Below are 17,269 nucleotides of genomic sequence, written 5' to 3' on the forward strand. Positions count from 1 at the left end.
GGGTTTCTGCTGAGAGATCTGCTAAGTCTGATAGGCTTCCCTTTGTGGGTAACCTGACCTTTCTCTCTGGCTGCCCTTAGTATTTTCTCCTTCATTTCAACCCTGGTGAATCTGACGATTATGTGCCTTGGAGTTGCTCTTCTTGAGGAATATCTTTGTGGTGTTCTCTGTATTACCTGGAGTTGAATATTATCCTGCCTTACTAAGTTGGGAAAATTTTCCTGAATAATATCCTGAAGCGTATTTTCCAGCTTGGATTCATTCTCTTCGTCACATTCAGGTACACCTATCAAGCATAGATTAGGTCTTTTCACATAGTCCCATATTTCTTGGAGACTTTGCTAATTCCTTTTTATCCTTTTTTCTCTAATCTTGTCTTCTAGTTTTATTTCATTGAGTTGGTCTTGGACCTCTGATATCCTTTCTTCTGCTTGATCAATTTGTCTGTTAAAACTTGTGCATACTTCACGTAGTTCTCGTATTGTGTTTTTCAGCTCCATCAATTCACTTATTTTCCTCTCTAAATTTTGTATTCTTGTTGACATTTCATCAAACCTTTTTTCAAAGTTCTTAGTTTCTTTGGATTGGGTTAGAACAAGTTCTTTTAATTCACAGAAGTTTCTCATTATCCACATTTTGAAGCCTGCTTCTGTAATTGGAACACACTCGTTCTCCATCAGGCCTTGTTCCGTTGCTGATGAGGAACTGTGATCCCCTGCTGAGGGAGAGGCGTTCTGATCTTGGGTATTCTCAGCCTTTTTTGTCTGTTTTCTTCCCTTCGTTGTAGATTTATCCATCTGTGGCCTTTATAATTACCGTCTTTGTAATTGGGTTTCTGAGTGGACGTCCAACTTATTGATTCTCAGCGCCGAAATCTGAGCAACTCACTGCGCCGACTAAATCAGCTGCGTTAAGATTGATGGTGCTTTTCTGTCTCTGCACCAAGAACTGACGCTCCGAGGCGCCGGCAAAACCGGTCACAAGAGTCGCGCTGGCGACCTGTGGGGCTCCTCCGCTGGGAATCTCCTGGTGCGTGAGCAACAAGAATTCATGTGAAGGTGTGACGTCCTCTCGTTCTTTGCGTTTTCACTGGGAGCTACAATCCCAAGCTGCTAGTGATCAGCCATCTTGGATCGCTCTCTCCTGCCACCTAAAAGTTTAAGGCCACCCACAAACAAGTGCTTTCTCCCCACATTGTTAAGTTCAAATAGTCCTAATCATTCCTAAGGAAATGTTCTTACACTTTACCCACAGCAGTACCCATTTATGCATAGCTATTGTTTCTTCATATTCTATGGAAGAAAAATAAAACAGCCCTATTATCCCCCAGCACCCACACATGCGCACCTCATAGTGAAGCAAATATATGTCATCTTCCCCCGCATTTTTTTTTTTTTGAGATGGCATCTTGCTCTTTTGCCCAGGCTAGAGTGTGGTGGTGACATCTTGACTCACTGTAACCTTTGCCTCCTGAGTTCAAGTGATTCTCATGCTTCAGCCTCCTGAGTAGCAGGGATTACAGGAGTGCACCACCATGCCTGGCTAATTTTTGTATTTTTGGTAGAGATGGTGTTTCGCCATGTTGGCCAGGCTGGCCTCGAACTCCTGACCTCAGGTGATCCACCCACCTCAGCTTCCCAAAGTGCTAGGATTACAGGCAAGAACCACCACACCCAGCCATCATTTTCCTTTTTCTCTCTCCATGTGTATTCCTCTTTCTGTAGAACCTTGTCAAAGCTTCTCTGAAAATCGAATGAGACCACATTGCCCAAGTGCCTACTAGTCCCTCAAAAAGCCAAAATAAAATGTTCAAGACTTTTTTCCCCTCTTGCAGAAGCCATGTTATCTGGCCCCCAACAGGTTTTTTTTTTTTTTTTTTTTTCCTTTTGAGACATTTACTGGACTAGTTCCCAAAGTACTAGCAAGATGATATGGGCTGCCTTGTTTGATAAAAAGAATTTTATACACTATGTAACTTAGGAAAAAAACAAAGATATGAATAAAAAAGATAATAGTACTTTTTTTTTTTCCCTGGGTAACAAGTTTCCAGGTCAGTTGTTTTCTTGTTCTATGCATTTCTGTATTTTTCAAATTTTCTGCAACAAGCATACATTTTGTAGTCAAGGAAGGAAAATCTTCTTAAAGGAAATGTGGCTACACCCTAGGTGGCAATGTCGTCTGAAGCCATGGATGACATCCTGCTGGGTATGGGTGAGATGACTGCTCACATTCTTTTGACAAACACTATTAAGTGGCATCATGATAGTCATTGGAGGTTACAAAGACAGGCAAGACACACTCTGCCCTCTAGGAGCCCAGAATAGATGGAGGGAAAAGGCTTGCTCACTCTGCTGGTGTTTATGTGGGCCCTACTATGCAAAGCACACTGCTTCTCTTAAGACTTCATTTCTCTGAGGCAGAAAAACATCATGTTTTGGCGTGTGGGCTCTGGATCTGCATGACCTGGGTTCGAATCTCACTGTACCATTTATTAGTGCTGTGACTTTGGCATGTTACCTAACCTGTCTGTGCCTTGCTTACCTTGTATGTAAAATGAGACCAAAATGAGGAATAATTTCAGTGGGTTGTGACATCCAAGTAAGTTAATAACTGTGAAGTCCTTGGGAGAGTGCTGGCATGGAGTAAACGTTAAGTGTTAACAACTTGACCCTCCTTTGCTGCTCACCCAGGGCCGCAGCCAAATTCTGCTAAGTCAAGTGCATTTGAATACTGGCTCCAGGCAGGCCTGTCTCAAGAGTGTTTTGGCTCCTGTAAAGCTCAACTCTCTAAATTATCTTACACTCTGGCATCTTTCCTTTGGGTGAGTTTTGGAGCCCATATTTTCAAGCATGGTGTCTCTTTCTCTCCAGAGATGATGTCATCAGACTTCAGCTATTTTATTTCTTAGACTCTCCGTAAATCTAGGAGAAGACACCAGGCCCATATAGGCTATTCAATGTCCTGCTTCATTTGGGTTAATTGCCCTCTCCTTAAGCTGCCAATCAATGATCTAATGCAACTACTGTTCTATGATCTTAGAAAATACAAACTCTAGGAACCAAGTTGGTTAATTAGAAATTGAAATTGGGGTGTTATCCACCTCATAAGGAAGTCTTCCAAGAAGTTCTTCCAGGGCAGGGTAACTTGGATCTGTTCCCCTACTCTACTTTTCTCCATCCCTGGTAAGGCACAGCCAGTGGAGAATTTTCCATCCCTTTTTTAGTGGAAATGGAAAGTGAGCTGTGATGCCCCTTTGGTGTTGAAACTCATGCCATCATCATAATGAGATTTCCTGAGATCATTTCAGAACAGATATCTTTGACAGTTTAGAAATTGTACAGATCCAATAATATTTTAGTTTTAAATGATAAAAAGAGTCTTTTTACTTAGAAAAAGGGATGCCAGTATTTCATCTTTTAGCTACATAATAAAAAAAAAATACTGCATTTATCAAGATGAAAAAAATCAGAAGGAATGGAAGCATGCTTAGTTACACTGACTTAGTTACATTTTCCATTCACATTGAATGTAATATCAGTCAAAATAGGCTTTAAGCAGCAACAACAGATAATATAATGGGTAAGAAGGGAAAGAGGGCCAGGTGCCATGGCTCACAGCTGTAATCCCAGCACCTCTGGAGGCCAAGGCAGGCAGAATCCTTGAGCCTAGGAATTGGAGGTCAGCTTGGGCAACATGACGAAACTTTGTCTCCACAAAAAACAGCCAGGCTTGGAAGCACATGTCTGTATTCCCAGCTATTCGGGGAGCTTAGGTGGGAAGATGGACTTAAGCCTGTGAAGCGGAGGTGTGGAGGTTGCAATGAGCTGAGATCACGCCACTGTACTCCAGCCTAGGCAACAGAATCAGATCCCATCTCAAAAACAAACAAAAAAAAGGGAAGAGATTCTAAGAGGCAGAATGGTTCTATGTGTATAGAGTAACTGAGGGTTCTGAGATGCTGAAACCTGATTTGTCTAGGAATACATAATAGCCATAAACTGGCACAAATATATGTGGCAATTGGCAATCTAGAATCAGACAGTTCAGATCTCAGCTCTGCTCATTGGTGTTAACTTGAGTAATGGAAACCCTTGGAAAGTTTTAGCTGTTCTGTCTGTAAAAACGCTAGTAGAGGTCACCAGGTTCTTTTCCCAAATGTTTAAGATTAGGTAAGTCTCAGAACTTAGGATTTCCCGGCTTGCAGAAAGGGAATACAGTCTATGTGCCTTATTTGGGGTGCCCCTCCCCTCCTTAGCAGGGTCTGGAACAGCTCATTGCAAAATATATTAATATTTTTGCCATAAAATATAAACAAAGATGATCAATATCCTCCTATCAGTGCAGGTCAGGTGAGATTTTTGCCACCAAATGAGTTATGAAAAAGCTTTAAAATGTTAGCACTTTTTAGATTGGGATTGTCATATGGGTTTGTGGACCTGACCTGCCTTTCTTAAGAATTGTTGGGGGCCGGGCGCGGTGGCTCAAGCCTGTAATCCCAGCACTTTGGGAGGCCGAGGTGGGTGGATCACGAGGTCAAGAGATCAAGACCATCCTGGTCAACATGGTGAAACCCCATCTCTACTAAAAATACAAAAAATTAGCTGGGCATGGTGGCACGTGCCTGTAATCCCAGCTACTCAGGAGGCTGAGGCAGGAGAATTGCCTGAACCCAGGAGGCGGAAGTTGCGGTGAGCCGAGATCGTGCCATTGCACTCCAGCCTGGGTAACAAGATCGAAACTCCGCCCCCCCCCAAAAAAAAAGAATTGTTGGGATGGCAGGGCACGGTGGCTCACACCTATAATGCTAGCACCTTAGGAGGCTGACGGAGGTGAATCACTTGAGATCAGGAGATCAAAACCAGCCTGGTCAAAAGGTGAAATCTTGTCTCTACTAAAATTACAAAAAATTGGCTGGAGCTTGGTGGCAGGTGCCTGTAATTCCAGCTACTCAGGAGGTTGAGGCAGGAGAATTGCTTGAAGCTGGGAGGCAAAGGTTGCAGTGAGCCAAGATCGTGCTATTGAATTCCAGCCTGTGTGATGGAGTGAATGAGACTCCATCTAAAAAAAAAAAAAAAGAATTGTTGGGAGGATTAAATGAGACAAAGTATTAAGTATCTGGCACATGGTGTGAGTTGAATAAAATATATTTATGATTTAATATTAATGAATACAAATTATAGCAATATGTTGTAAGAAAACCATGATGTAAATATTTAATCAAATAAAATATTCGCTGGTGTCCACCAGTTCTAAGAGCTGACCTACAGTACATTGGCTACCTAAATGTCTACCACGTTGCAGGTGCAGTGCTCTGGGCTTGCCAAGCATAGTCTCCTTCTGTCAATTCCACAGTACTACACGGTGGTTTCATCTCCTCTGCCTGCCGCTTTTTTTTGAGACAGGGTCTTACTCTGTGGTGCAGGCTGGAATGTAGTGGTGTGATCACAACTCACTGCAATCTCTACCTCCTGGGCTCAGGTTATCCTCCCACCTCAGCCTTCTGTGTAGCTGGGACCACAGGTGCACCACCACACCCAGATAATTTTTGTATTTTTAGTAGAAACAGGGTTTCGCCATGTTGGCCAGGCTAGTCTCAAACTCCCAAGCTCAGGCAATCCATCTGCCTTGGCCTCCCACTGTGCTGGGATCACAGGTGTGAGTGATCCTGCCAGTATCATTCCAACTTTAATGAAGTACTTTAGGCCCCAGGAGGGTGACTTCTCCAAAGTCGAAAAGCCAGTGGGCACCAGGGTAAAGGCTGAACCCAGGATTCTGACTTTAGAGGCAAAATTGAGGCATTTGGTTTACTTCTGGGATTAAAAAATAATTCATAGATAAAAAATAAAGATTTGAGGCTGAGAGTCTGTGAGAGGGAAGGCCGTGTTCTAGGAGTTGCCCTGAACCAGCTTCCAGCTGCCAGGTCAGCTATGGGCCCGGAAGTCAGGCTGGTGGCCGCCCTGCCCAGGAGCCACAGTTGGCATGGTTGTGACGCGGGTCCAGGGCTGAGCAGGCTGGGCCCTCTGCTCTCACCTTCAGAGGGGCAGGCTCATTCCCACTGAGTGGTCACCTTCCAGTTGTCTTTATTTTCCTCCTCCCTTCATAAGACACTTAAGGCACCAAGAATTTCTCAACACCGAGTCTTTCAGTCCCGACCTGCTTCTGTCTAGGTTTGCACGGTCCTCTATTGACTCTGCCAGAGGGTACTGAGGGCTTCAGAACATTCTCCTTTTAAAATTCAGTCTGACACCATCTCCTTTTCCCCTACTCTCAGCTCTTCTTGGGGGCACACACTTGCAGTGATTTCTGTGAGCTTCACAACACAGCAGGCTGTCTCACCACCTCCATACTTACCCACTTAATCCCCACTCCAAGTCCTTAGGCTCTTTGTCTTACTATTCTACCTCCTAGACTGAAATGAGGCAATTTCTTTCTGAACAAATAAAGACTGAGGGTTTTGCAACTCCTGGGAGCACTGTTAAGTCTCAGTAGAAAGCAAGTTTTTCTCAAGACATTCACCTTGTCTATCTTGTCCCTCTTATGTGCCTGAGTCTCTCCAGATCTGGCTGCCTCCACCATCTGTCCTGTTCACCGTTTTGGCCTCAGGGCCTAGCACAGGGTCTGGCACAAGCAGGTGACACCCACAGTAACCACTGGACTGTGACGTTGGGCTTCCCTCCTAGAGCCTGCCTCTCCCTCCTCCGGCAGGCCTCTTCCTCATTCTCCAGGCCCAGGCTCCCCATTACTTCCTCTGGGAAGTCTTCCTTGAATTCCTTGGGTCTATTTAAGTGTTCCCTTCCAGGTCAGCTCCCAGATCACCTATTTTGGTGCTAAGTGTGTAGCACAGATTGCCCAGCTAGAATAGAAAGTCTTAGAGAGCAGAGACTGCTTCTTTGTCACTTCTCTAACCCTGTGCCTACCACAGATCAGGGCACAGGGCACATGATCTGGACCACAGGAATTCCATATTTACCTTTACAACGTAGGCAAGCCCCTCATGAAAGAGAGGCTTTGCTGGAGTTATGCAGGGAAATGAGGCCCACAGCCTAGGATGCTGTGAGGAGGGGCTGGAGTCACCTGGCTCAAGGGTGCTGCATGTCCTAAATAGCTGACTCTTCCATTTCCGGTTAGTAGTAAAATACTCTGGCCTTGGAGCCAGAAAGGGAAAGAAGCTTATCAAAAAGCTTTATCCAAAAGAATATTAATATTCACAGGTAAATCATTAGCTTTCAACCAGGGTCAAAAAATCGAATGCTTTCACCTGTGTTCCTTCAGCCTCAGGCCTGACCATGGGCTGAAGCAGGAGGGGTGCTCCCCGCCACTGAGTATCCAGTTGCCCAGAAAATGGCATAGCTCCATAAAACACTGAGGATCCCCCACATCGGGATCCTTCAATTGGAACCCTAACACCTGTGTGGCTTTGAGGATGAGGTGATTAAAGGAAGCAGGGCAACTTTCATTTCCAGGGCTGGTTTCTCTCAGGCACACCTTGTTCCTCAGGCCTGTACTCAGCTTTGTTCCTTTTGTTCCTTTTAATTCAATTAAAACAGCATTTACTGAGCCCTTCACAGGGACAAGAAATTGTGAGATAGTGTGGGAAATTTAAAGTTGAAAAAGAATGACTCTAAAGGAAAACCAGCAAGATTAAAACGTAATAGGAACCTCGAGATAAAATCCTTGTCATGCTGTATAGAGAAAATTGAATTCCAAGAACACATTGTACACCTCCGAGGAGAAAGAGGCTGTGCTACATTTGGAGTCCAGAGATGAAGGCACCTTCAGCTTTTTAAGACCTTGCTCTCCAGAAGAAAGTGTTAATACCTTCCCCAGAGCACGCCCTGGGCACAAAGTAGGAGGATTATGCAGTCCTGCCCTCACCACCCATCACCAGTCCCAAAGGTGGTGGAACCTGTCCCAGGGGGCATGCCCATTATCTGTCAGTAACATCTCTCCCGGCCAGAGGTGGCCCTACCCAGCTGGATTTCCTGAGTCGGAGATTTTCTTGCCCTGCTCCCTTCCAGGAGAACAGAGCGATCCAGCCTTTCCATCCAGGCTCTGGTCTGTCTAGGTGGAGGGCACTGGGAGATCCTAGGATGAATGGAGCCGGCCTACCTGGATGGCGGTGTTGGGGATGGGTGGGGATAGAGGGGCGGGTACGCCAGGAGGGAAGGGGCTGGAGGACACCCGGCTCAGGGGGCTCAGGTTCTTGGCACAGCGCGCTGCCCTGTGCCCGGGATGCAGGCGAACGGCCGGTGCCCCACCCTCGGCCTGACCACCCACCTGGGCACGCCCTGTCGTAGTCGAAGCAGCAGTCCCCGGTGAGGCGACAGGCTTGGTCGCAGAAGCACGTCCCGTAGACCCTGTCCAGCCTCCAGCCGCGGGCGAAGCAGGCGGGGTCCCGGCCAGGGCAGCAGCGCCCGGCCTCAGCGCAGCCGGCCTGGGCCCCGGGCCACAGCCGCGCCAGCGCGCACAGCGCCATCCACAGCGTCCTCATGGCCAAGGCTCTGGCGGCGCCGCGACGCGACAGTCACCCGGGGCAAGCGCTCTGCTCCTCCGCTGGCCACGGCCCGGGATCTGCGTGAGCGGCCGGCGAGGCACAGCCCAGCCCTGCTCTGCGCCCGGCCCCCGCCCTCCATGCTGCCCCTCCCCAGCCCTGGCAGCGCGCCCAACGGAGCGCGGGCGGATGGCGGGGCTGCCCCTGCCCAGGTGGGGAGGGCGCCGCAGTTCCCGGGACGCGCCCGAAATCGAGGCTCCCGGCGCCACCCGCGCCCCAGCCCCAGCCCGGGGACCTCCGGGGCGCGAGGAGCGGAAAAGCAGGGGCTGGGGGGCGGGGGGAGGCGGTGCCGGGGCACAGCCAGGAGCAGGGGCCTGGGAGGCCACGTTTCCTGACTCTAAACTGTACTTCCTAACGCCTGGGGACACGTTAGCGAGCGGGCATTTTCACTCTAAAGCCATGAGACCAAGAGCTCTCGAAGGCCACCAAACGGGTCTCAACAGCACTCTGCGCGGGCCACCCCGCCTTTGCCCAGGAAAACCCATTCAAATACGGAGTGGACACCAGCTCGCCCACCCTCTCGGTCCCCGCGGGCCGCAGAGAAGAGGAGATAAGTCCAAAGAAGCATCCTTTCTTGCTGCTGCATTTTATAATGGGACTTCTCTGCCCTAGGAAAATGCCTCTTCGAGAAGCGAAGAGGCAGTTCATGAAGGGTGGGAAGAATAAATAAAATAATGGTGCTCTGTTTTCTGGTAAAGCCAATTTCTACCCCTAAAAACTCTGTGTACTGTTATTTTAGAACTTTCACTTTAATAAAGTGCTTGCCTAACTTTGAATGTATATGTTATGCATATGTATGTTTGCAGTAATACATTTCTCCAAGTGTATTACTGCACATGTGCACATGTGTTACTGCAAATGTTTTTTGCAACTCTTTTTGTTCACCAAATTTATTCTAGAACGTTCATTTTATGTTCTTAAATCATTAATCTAATATGGTTTTTGTATGAAACCAGAAATGTAACGTTTTGCATCTGTGAACCTAAGAAACCAAATTAATTTCATAGACTTTCTTCCTTTCTCATATAAGGACTTATAGAGGAATTTTCTTTACTCACTAGAGAGGAAAGTTAACAAAAGTGGAAACGAAAAGTCTTGACTGCAGAAGTAGTGAAAGACACAGTAATCAACCATAAAAAACACATTGTGGAATGAAAAAGATTTAATACATTATAAGAATTGTATCTTATAAACTCTAACCACAGACAAACTTTAACCAATATAGACTTATAATATTTCATCTTCCAAGGAAAACCTACTCTAAAGTCAAAAAGAATTTTTTTCTTTGTGAGCTTATACAAATACATTCTCAACATTGGGATTTTTTTTTTTCCTTTTTAGGTAAGTCTCTCTTACTTTTGTAGTCTAAAGAAATAATATATACTATATATATATGGTTTTTTTGTGTATATATATATATATATATATATATATATGTATATGAGAGTATGGGTATGTATCTTTCGTTTTTGTATCTGGAACTAAATAACTTAGCCAGTAAATTATAACCTCTGCCTTTTCCCATGTTATAGGTTTTATTAGCAGTTTTGTATTAACTCATTGATGTAATTTATACCTACTCCTTCTCTACGGATGTCTGCTTTGTAGAATGCCTTTAGGCAGATACTTATTTTGTAATGCCATAAGAATCTGGAACAATTCCAGAAAGATGTAAAGGAAAATGATCCGCTGACAAGATCACTTTCAGGAATAAAACATGAAGTGATAACAGAAAGAAGAAAATGAGTTCTTTTTTAAGAGAATTAAAAGCATAAGACCAAATGCCTGCTCAAATACCCTTTTTTACAGCTCCCTCCCGACCCCTACGAGCCCTTTTCCTTACAGACAAAACAAAAATTGAAAATCAAAAACAAAAAGTTAGGGGATCTGTGCTCATGCAATTTAGCTTCCAGAATTACACAATTTGGATCTAGTTCTGATTCTATGATTTCTGACAAATCTCAGTCCTCCCATCTCAAACAGAGAATATGAAACCTTCTCAGATTATTGTGAGATGCCCATAGATTATTGTGCTCTCAGATTATTGTGAGATGCAATGTTAATAGGAACTAAATATCTATTAATGTCTTAATGTTCACCCTACTCCCGCTCCATAATTTAAGCCTAAACCAAGTAAAGACAAGCGCAGTTTTTGTTGTGTATAAAATAGGGGAAAGCAAAAAGGTCTTATTGCTTTGTTTTTTTTTTTTATTTTTTTATTTTTATTTTTTGGTTTTATTGCTTAAAAAAAAAAGAGGAAGAAAAACAAAAATTTAACAGCAAAAATAAAAAGGACCTTGTCTCTCGTAACATTAAAACAAACAACCTCAAGTTAAAGCTTGCACTGTCTTGAAAATATCAAGATAAGCCTCCCATAACAGGCACTAGCAAAGGAAGCAGTTCCTGCAGGAATGGGCAAAGTCAGAGGACCCTGACATTTAAAGCAATGGAGTTGACATCCTTACTGGAAACTGAATGCAGTCAACTGTAACAATTAGTGGCTTTGTTTTCCTTGCCCTGGAGATGTTGGGAGAGCAGAAATCATCCCAGTAATCAGGTGGATGACTATAGAAAGTAATAAAGACACTCTTTATTCTGAAGTGTTGTCTTTGGAATCTGTCCAGGATTGGTAAAATTACAGGGAGAAAGGGAGACATACCTATTCATCATTCTAGAACACAGTAATCTTTATTTATTTGTCTATTTGTTTATTTGAGACAGAGTCTTTCTGTCACCCAGGCTGGAGTGCACTGGCACAATCATAGCTCACTGCAGCATCAAACTCCTGGACTCAAACGATCCTCTCACCTCAGCCACCCAAGCAGCTAGAACTATAGGCACATGCTGCCGCACCCATCTAATTATTTTTTGGAGACATTGAGTCTTGCTATGTTGCCCAGACTGGTCTCAAACTCTTCGTCTTAAGCAATCCACCTGCCTTGGCCTCCCAAAGCACTGAAATTACAGGTGTCAGCCATCACCCCTGGCCAGAATACAGTGATTTTAAATACCATGCACATGCATGATCGAATTTGATGCTGCATAATTGTGAGGAAAATATTAGCATCCTCATCTTGCAGATGACAGAGAGATTAGACAAGTGACTAATTAGCAACAAAACAGGACTAGAACTGAAACTATTCTTTCCAAAACACTGCAATGTTCTTCCCCTTATATAAAGCTTTTTATAAGGAGTGGTAAAAGATTGTAATAGAAATTAAAGATAAATAAGATTAAGTACTGTACTAAATTCCATAACTATAATGGTGTATGTGGAAATCAAAATACAAGTACTTTCCAGAAAGTTTGAGTACATTTAAAATGTAAGTTTTACTTTTCTTTCTTTTCTTTCTGTTTTGTTTTTTTTTTTTGTTTTTTTTTTTTTTGGAGACACTCTCACTCTGTCACCCAGGCTGGAGTGCAGTGGCAGGACCTCAGCTCACTGCATCTTCCACCACCTCGGGGTCAAATAATTCTTGTGCTTCAGTCTTCTGAGTAGCTGGGATTACAGGTGCCCACCACCACACTCAGCTAATTTTTGTACTTTTAGTAGAGATGGGATTTCACTATGTTGGCCAGGCTGGCCTCTAACTCCTGACCTCAAGTGAGCCACCTGTGTTGGCCTCTCAATGTGCTGGGATTACGTACAGGCGTGAGCCACCACGCCTAGCCTATATTTTACATTTTTATCTGTGTTAGATGAATAAGAAGTTCTAAAAGGCAACCAGGATGCTATGAGGGCTGTTGAGGGAATATTTTGAGGTTGACAAACAAGGCAGTTGATTCTTACACAGCTTGGGGACATTTGTCAGAGGCAGAATACTGCATGGATAGAGTGAGAAAGAGAGAATATTTCATTGGATATTAGCCACTTTTGCTTATAAGATGCACCAGTATTTTATTTGACACTAACACACACAAAAAAAATCAATCCTGCCTGCCAATTACACTGTGATGTATCCTTATATGTAAATTGTAGGATGGATTTCAACTTCAGAGATGTTTAAATTGGAAGGATGTGCATCCCTGAGCCAATGAAAAATGAAAAGAGTAATATTTTCACCATCTTGCATTTTATAACATGCTCTTTGGGCAATCCTAGGGAGCTGATGTTAACTTGGCTGTTTTGCTGAAGGGGAGGTTAAAAGGAACTACATGACCTGGACAGTGTCCCACAGGCTCAAGCCCGGCCCTCTCTGCGAGCTAGCACTGTTCATTTGGTTGCCTTTCCTCTCTTCCTGAGGGTGTGATGTCACTCCACACTGAGGGTCAAAGATGGGTAAAAATGGTTCTTCCCTAAGGAGACCAAAATCCAGTGGAGGAGCTAGACATGTCAATAGTCACTGCAGCAGGTGGTGATAAGTGTTACTATCAAAGGGAAGAGGAAAGGATGTCTGAGATACTGACACTGGAGCTTCACAGTGGAGAAGGATTTTGAATTTGGGTTATAAAGATCAGGATTGGGTAACTATTCGTCTCTTTACACTCTCCCTGGAAAATGCAGATTCAACCACCAGGAAAACTCCGATAACTTTTGGAAAGGTACTGCCTGTATAGGCTAGTACGCATTTATTTAATAATGCCAAAATGTTTAGACAAGTATCAAAAGATGCCTGTTCAAGGTGGCATGCATAACACTTTTGAGTAATTCTTCTCCTATCACCTTATAGAAAGCAGTCAAGTATATCACCACTAAGGTTTATGCTGCCATTTCTATGCCCTTGACCCCATCAATGAAAAAAATGCAAACTGGATATGGAAGTGGTAAAATAAATTCATTGGTTGCCTATAGAACATCAATTTTTTCCTTCTTTTTCTAACAGATGTTTTAGATTTTCCTTTCCAGAGGAAGCACCTCTTCCCTCCATTATTAGACAGCACCCCTAGTTCTAGGGATGAGCTTTGAGAATTAATCTTATCCTCAGTCTATGAACCCATCACTCAGGGCCTGGTCTAATCAGAGCCCCAGAGATCAGGGACATTTGTTCAATAGATGACTTAGTTTCACCTCTTCGCATACTAGGGGAGAATAGGGATGCATTTGGCTATGTGAAGCCAGTCTGAGATCTTAGGCAAAAAGCCAGGGAGGACAGAGCCAGGAAATCACAGGGCATTTGGGGTTGACATTAGATGTCGAACTTCCCCCTTCTCAATCCTCTGCCCTATTAAATCCTTTTTATAATTCATGCCATATTCAATTGCAGTTTCCGTGGCCTTAAACAAAAGGACTCAACAGAGGGGATATGGAAAGTGAAAAGAGCTCAAGTTTTAAAGAGAAAAGTAGATCTGAACTGTGGTTCTATCACTTATACAACATGAAATAAATTATTGTAAACTCAAACCTCAGCTTTTTGATCCGTAAAAATAGAGATAAAGAAGAAAAGCATTTAATCATATAATTTACGCATGTCTAGTAGTTCCTGCTTTATAAAAATGAGCTGGTAATTAAGGATAATTATTGTATTTTTGCCCTGAACTTTAACGCAAAAGACATGCTTTAATGATGACTAACATGGGTTTTTTTTTTTTTTCATTAACTAGTGTGTTAGACTACATGGTGCAGTTAGAAGAGCTCTGTAGAGGGGTCTAAAGCCCTGGTTTCTATCCAGCCAATGAGTGATCTTGGGCAATTCATTTTGACTCTCTGGGTCTCAATTTCCCCCATATAATTTGATAATGAGAGCCAAGAAAATCTCCAAGAACCCTATTAGCTCAAAAATTGTAATACTCAATTTAAGTAACAGTGTAAGCCGCAAGAGAGTGGTCGGTCTCATGTGATCTCTTTGACCTTAGTAGTAGGCTGCAAGTAACACAGCTGAAGAAGTGACTTTGCAAAGTCTCTCCAAGTAGAGCTGGTTTGGAGACAGACATTTACATCCACAGGTTAATTACAAGTTCATTATAAATGCTTTTCTGAATGTACGTAAGTCATGGTGATTATTGAAGCAATTACATGCTAAAAATATTTTTGACTTAAGAATGTTGTAGTTGTGTGTCCATAACTCACTAGTTGTATGACCTTAGGGAAAGCACTGAGTACTGAATTTCTCTGAGCTCAGGATCCCAGCTATAAAATGAGAGACTTCGAGAAGTTCTGTGAGATCTCCTGCAAATCCAACACTGATTCTGTGAATATAACCTTCTAATTCAGGGGTAGGAAATTATGCCTATTTGTATGGCCTGTAAGCGAAATGTTCTTTTACATTTTTTAAAAACGATGGGCAAAAATCAAAAGAAGTGTGTCATGTGAAACTTAAATGAAATTCAAATTTCATTATCCATAAGTAAAGTTTTATTGGAACATAACCATGTCCATTTGTTTCCATATCGTATATGGCTCCTTTTATGCTGGAAGGGCAGAGCTCAGTAGTCGCAGCAGACAGACACTGGGAGACCTGCAAAGCCTAAAATATTTACTACTTGGCCTTTGTAGAATATATCTGCCAATGCCTACTGTATGTGTCCAGCTCTAAAATTCTGTGAACTAAAACATAGAGCTGGGCCAGTCATGGTGGCTCACACCTATAATCCCAGCACTTCAGGAGGCCAAGGTAGCTGGATCACTTGAGGCCAGGAGTTCGAGACCAGCCTGGCCAACATGGTAAAACCCCATCACTACTGAAAATACAAAAATTAGCCGGGTGTGGTGGTGCACACCTGTAATCCTAGCTACTCTGGAGGCTTAGGCAGGAGAATCACTTGAACCCAGGAGGCAGAGATTTTAGTGAATTGAGACCAGGCCACTGCACTTCAGCCTGAGCAACAGAGTGAGACTGTCTCAAAAATAAATAAATAAAAATAAATAAAACTTAGAGCTAGACACATTCAGTAGGCATTGGCATCTGCCAATGTGCCAAAATGACATTAAACACTTTGTAAACACAACATTCATCCATATGTCAGGGTTCAGATAAAATGGAATGCTGAAATTAAAAAGGTGTGGCCAGAACATTTCACACCCAGCAAACATTGTTTATGACAGTAAAGCTACAGATAGTGCCAAGTTTACTCCTGTGCTACTAGAAAATGCTGTGGAATTATAAGAGAGCTTACAAAAATGAAAAGAAGAAAATCATCTGGATGACATTAAAGAAGTCATCTAATTTTGTTCCTTTTACAGTAAATAGCCTTCTGTGATCCGCAGCAGAGATCTTTACAGCAAATTGTTCTTTCTTTCTACATGAAAAACCCTCCTTGTGTCAGCAAAGGGCAGAGTCCTTCGAAGCCTGCCACACGACAAACTAGAGAGAAATGTGCCCCTTTGAGGGAGAGGAATGTCCTGCGCCATTTAGTTCTAACAAGTGAGTAGGAAATAAGTGCACTCACTGGCCAGCAGCAGCTCTGTGTGGGTGTGAATGCAGCTCATTGCTGTGTATTATGGCTTTGACCTTGATCCTAGACACTGGCTTGAGGGAAAACATGTTCTTTGCATACTAAGCCTCCAAATACTCTCTTACTCACAATACATTTATTAAGGCCTATTTAGTACCAGAAACATATAACATATTTGATGTATCTTATCTTGTTGAAGCTAACAAGGTAGGTGTTACCATTTATTTTTCACAGTTGAAAAAATTGGAGGTTGATGATGTAAAATAACATGCCCAAGTTAGAAATATTCAAACCCGTTCTGCAATTTCCAGAGTCCACATTTTTTTTCTACTTGGAAAACAAATTGTATAGTTAACAATTGAATTTCTATTAAGATTTCATAGACTTTTTAAATGAGAAATATCTTGATGACAAATAGGGCATAATTAGACCATTAAAAGAAAACCTAAGACATTAAATCTTGTGGCATTATTTTCCGTTAAGTTTCTTAAATTTTAAAATAATTAATGATAAAGAATATTGAATTGGAGGTTTAAAGCACTAGGTTCTAAAGGTGTTTTTTTGTTTTGTTTTGTTTCGTTTGTTTTGTTTGAGACAGGGTTTCGCTCTGTAGCCCCAGGCCGATGTGCAGTGGCCCAGGCTGTAGCACAGTGGCAGGATCCCAGTTCACAGCAACCACCACCTCCTGGGCTCAAGGGATCCTCACACTTCAGCTTCCCAAGTAGCTGGGACTACAGATGTGCACTATCACATCCAGCTAATTTTTGCATTTTTTTGTAGAGGCAGGGTTTTGCCATGTTGCCCAGGGTGGTTTCAAACTCCTAGACTCAAGTGATCCTCCAGCGTTAGCCTCCCAAAGTACTAGGATTACAGGCATGAACCACTGAAACTAGCCAGGTTCTAGTTTTGTTTTTGCTATTCTCTACCTATGTGATGAGGGCATTTACTTAAACTCTACAAGTCCATTTTCTTCATCTGTAAGGGAGGGACAGCAAGATCTACTTTGATAATGCCACAGGGATCTTGTAAGGATCAAGTAAAATAGTGTATATGAAAGTTCCTTGAAAACACTCACTATTATTTCTTGGTTATTGTTGGACTCCATATTTTATGTTGAAGTTGTTTATATTCTAAGAAGTAAACAGAAGCACGTCTCAAAGATTTCAGTAGATGTAAATGCTAGGTTTGTACATACTATTGGCTTAAAAAGATAACTTTCAAAAGTGTATCTCCTTTCACCAAGCTTAGAATGATAAAATTATTATCATAAAGAAAAACTATCTTCTAACTTTGCATAAGATGTTATGCAAAGCAAGTGGAACAGCCCAGTTACAAACCCTCTAGGAGTTTGCATGAAAATGCAATGTCAGATGTGGCAAAAGTTTA

General features: G+C 42.9%; 1 protein-coding gene across 1 annotated transcript in view; it reads right to left on the reverse strand.

Annotated features, from left to right (window-relative positions):
• SBSPON (somatomedin B and thrombospondin type 1 domain containing) overlaps positions 1 to 8,620 on the reverse strand; it is a 30,741-nt gene extending 22,121 nt beyond the window's left edge. Inside the window, exon 1 of the mRNA XM_003942625.4 lies at positions 8,278 to 8,620. Coding sequence (XP_003942674.1) covers positions 8,278 to 8,491 — 214 coding nt within the window. The 5' untranslated portion in view covers positions 8,492 to 8,620. The remainder of the gene's footprint in view (positions 1 to 8,277) is intronic.
• Positions 8,621 to 17,269: the final 8,649 nt, after the last annotated feature.

The sequence above is a fragment of the Saimiri boliviensis genome, chromosome 15 (genome assembly GCF_048565385.1).
Source record: "Saimiri boliviensis isolate mSaiBol1 chromosome 15, mSaiBol1.pri, whole genome shotgun sequence".
Classification (NCBI taxonomy): Eukaryota; Metazoa; Chordata; class Mammalia; order Primates; family Cebidae; genus Saimiri; species Saimiri boliviensis.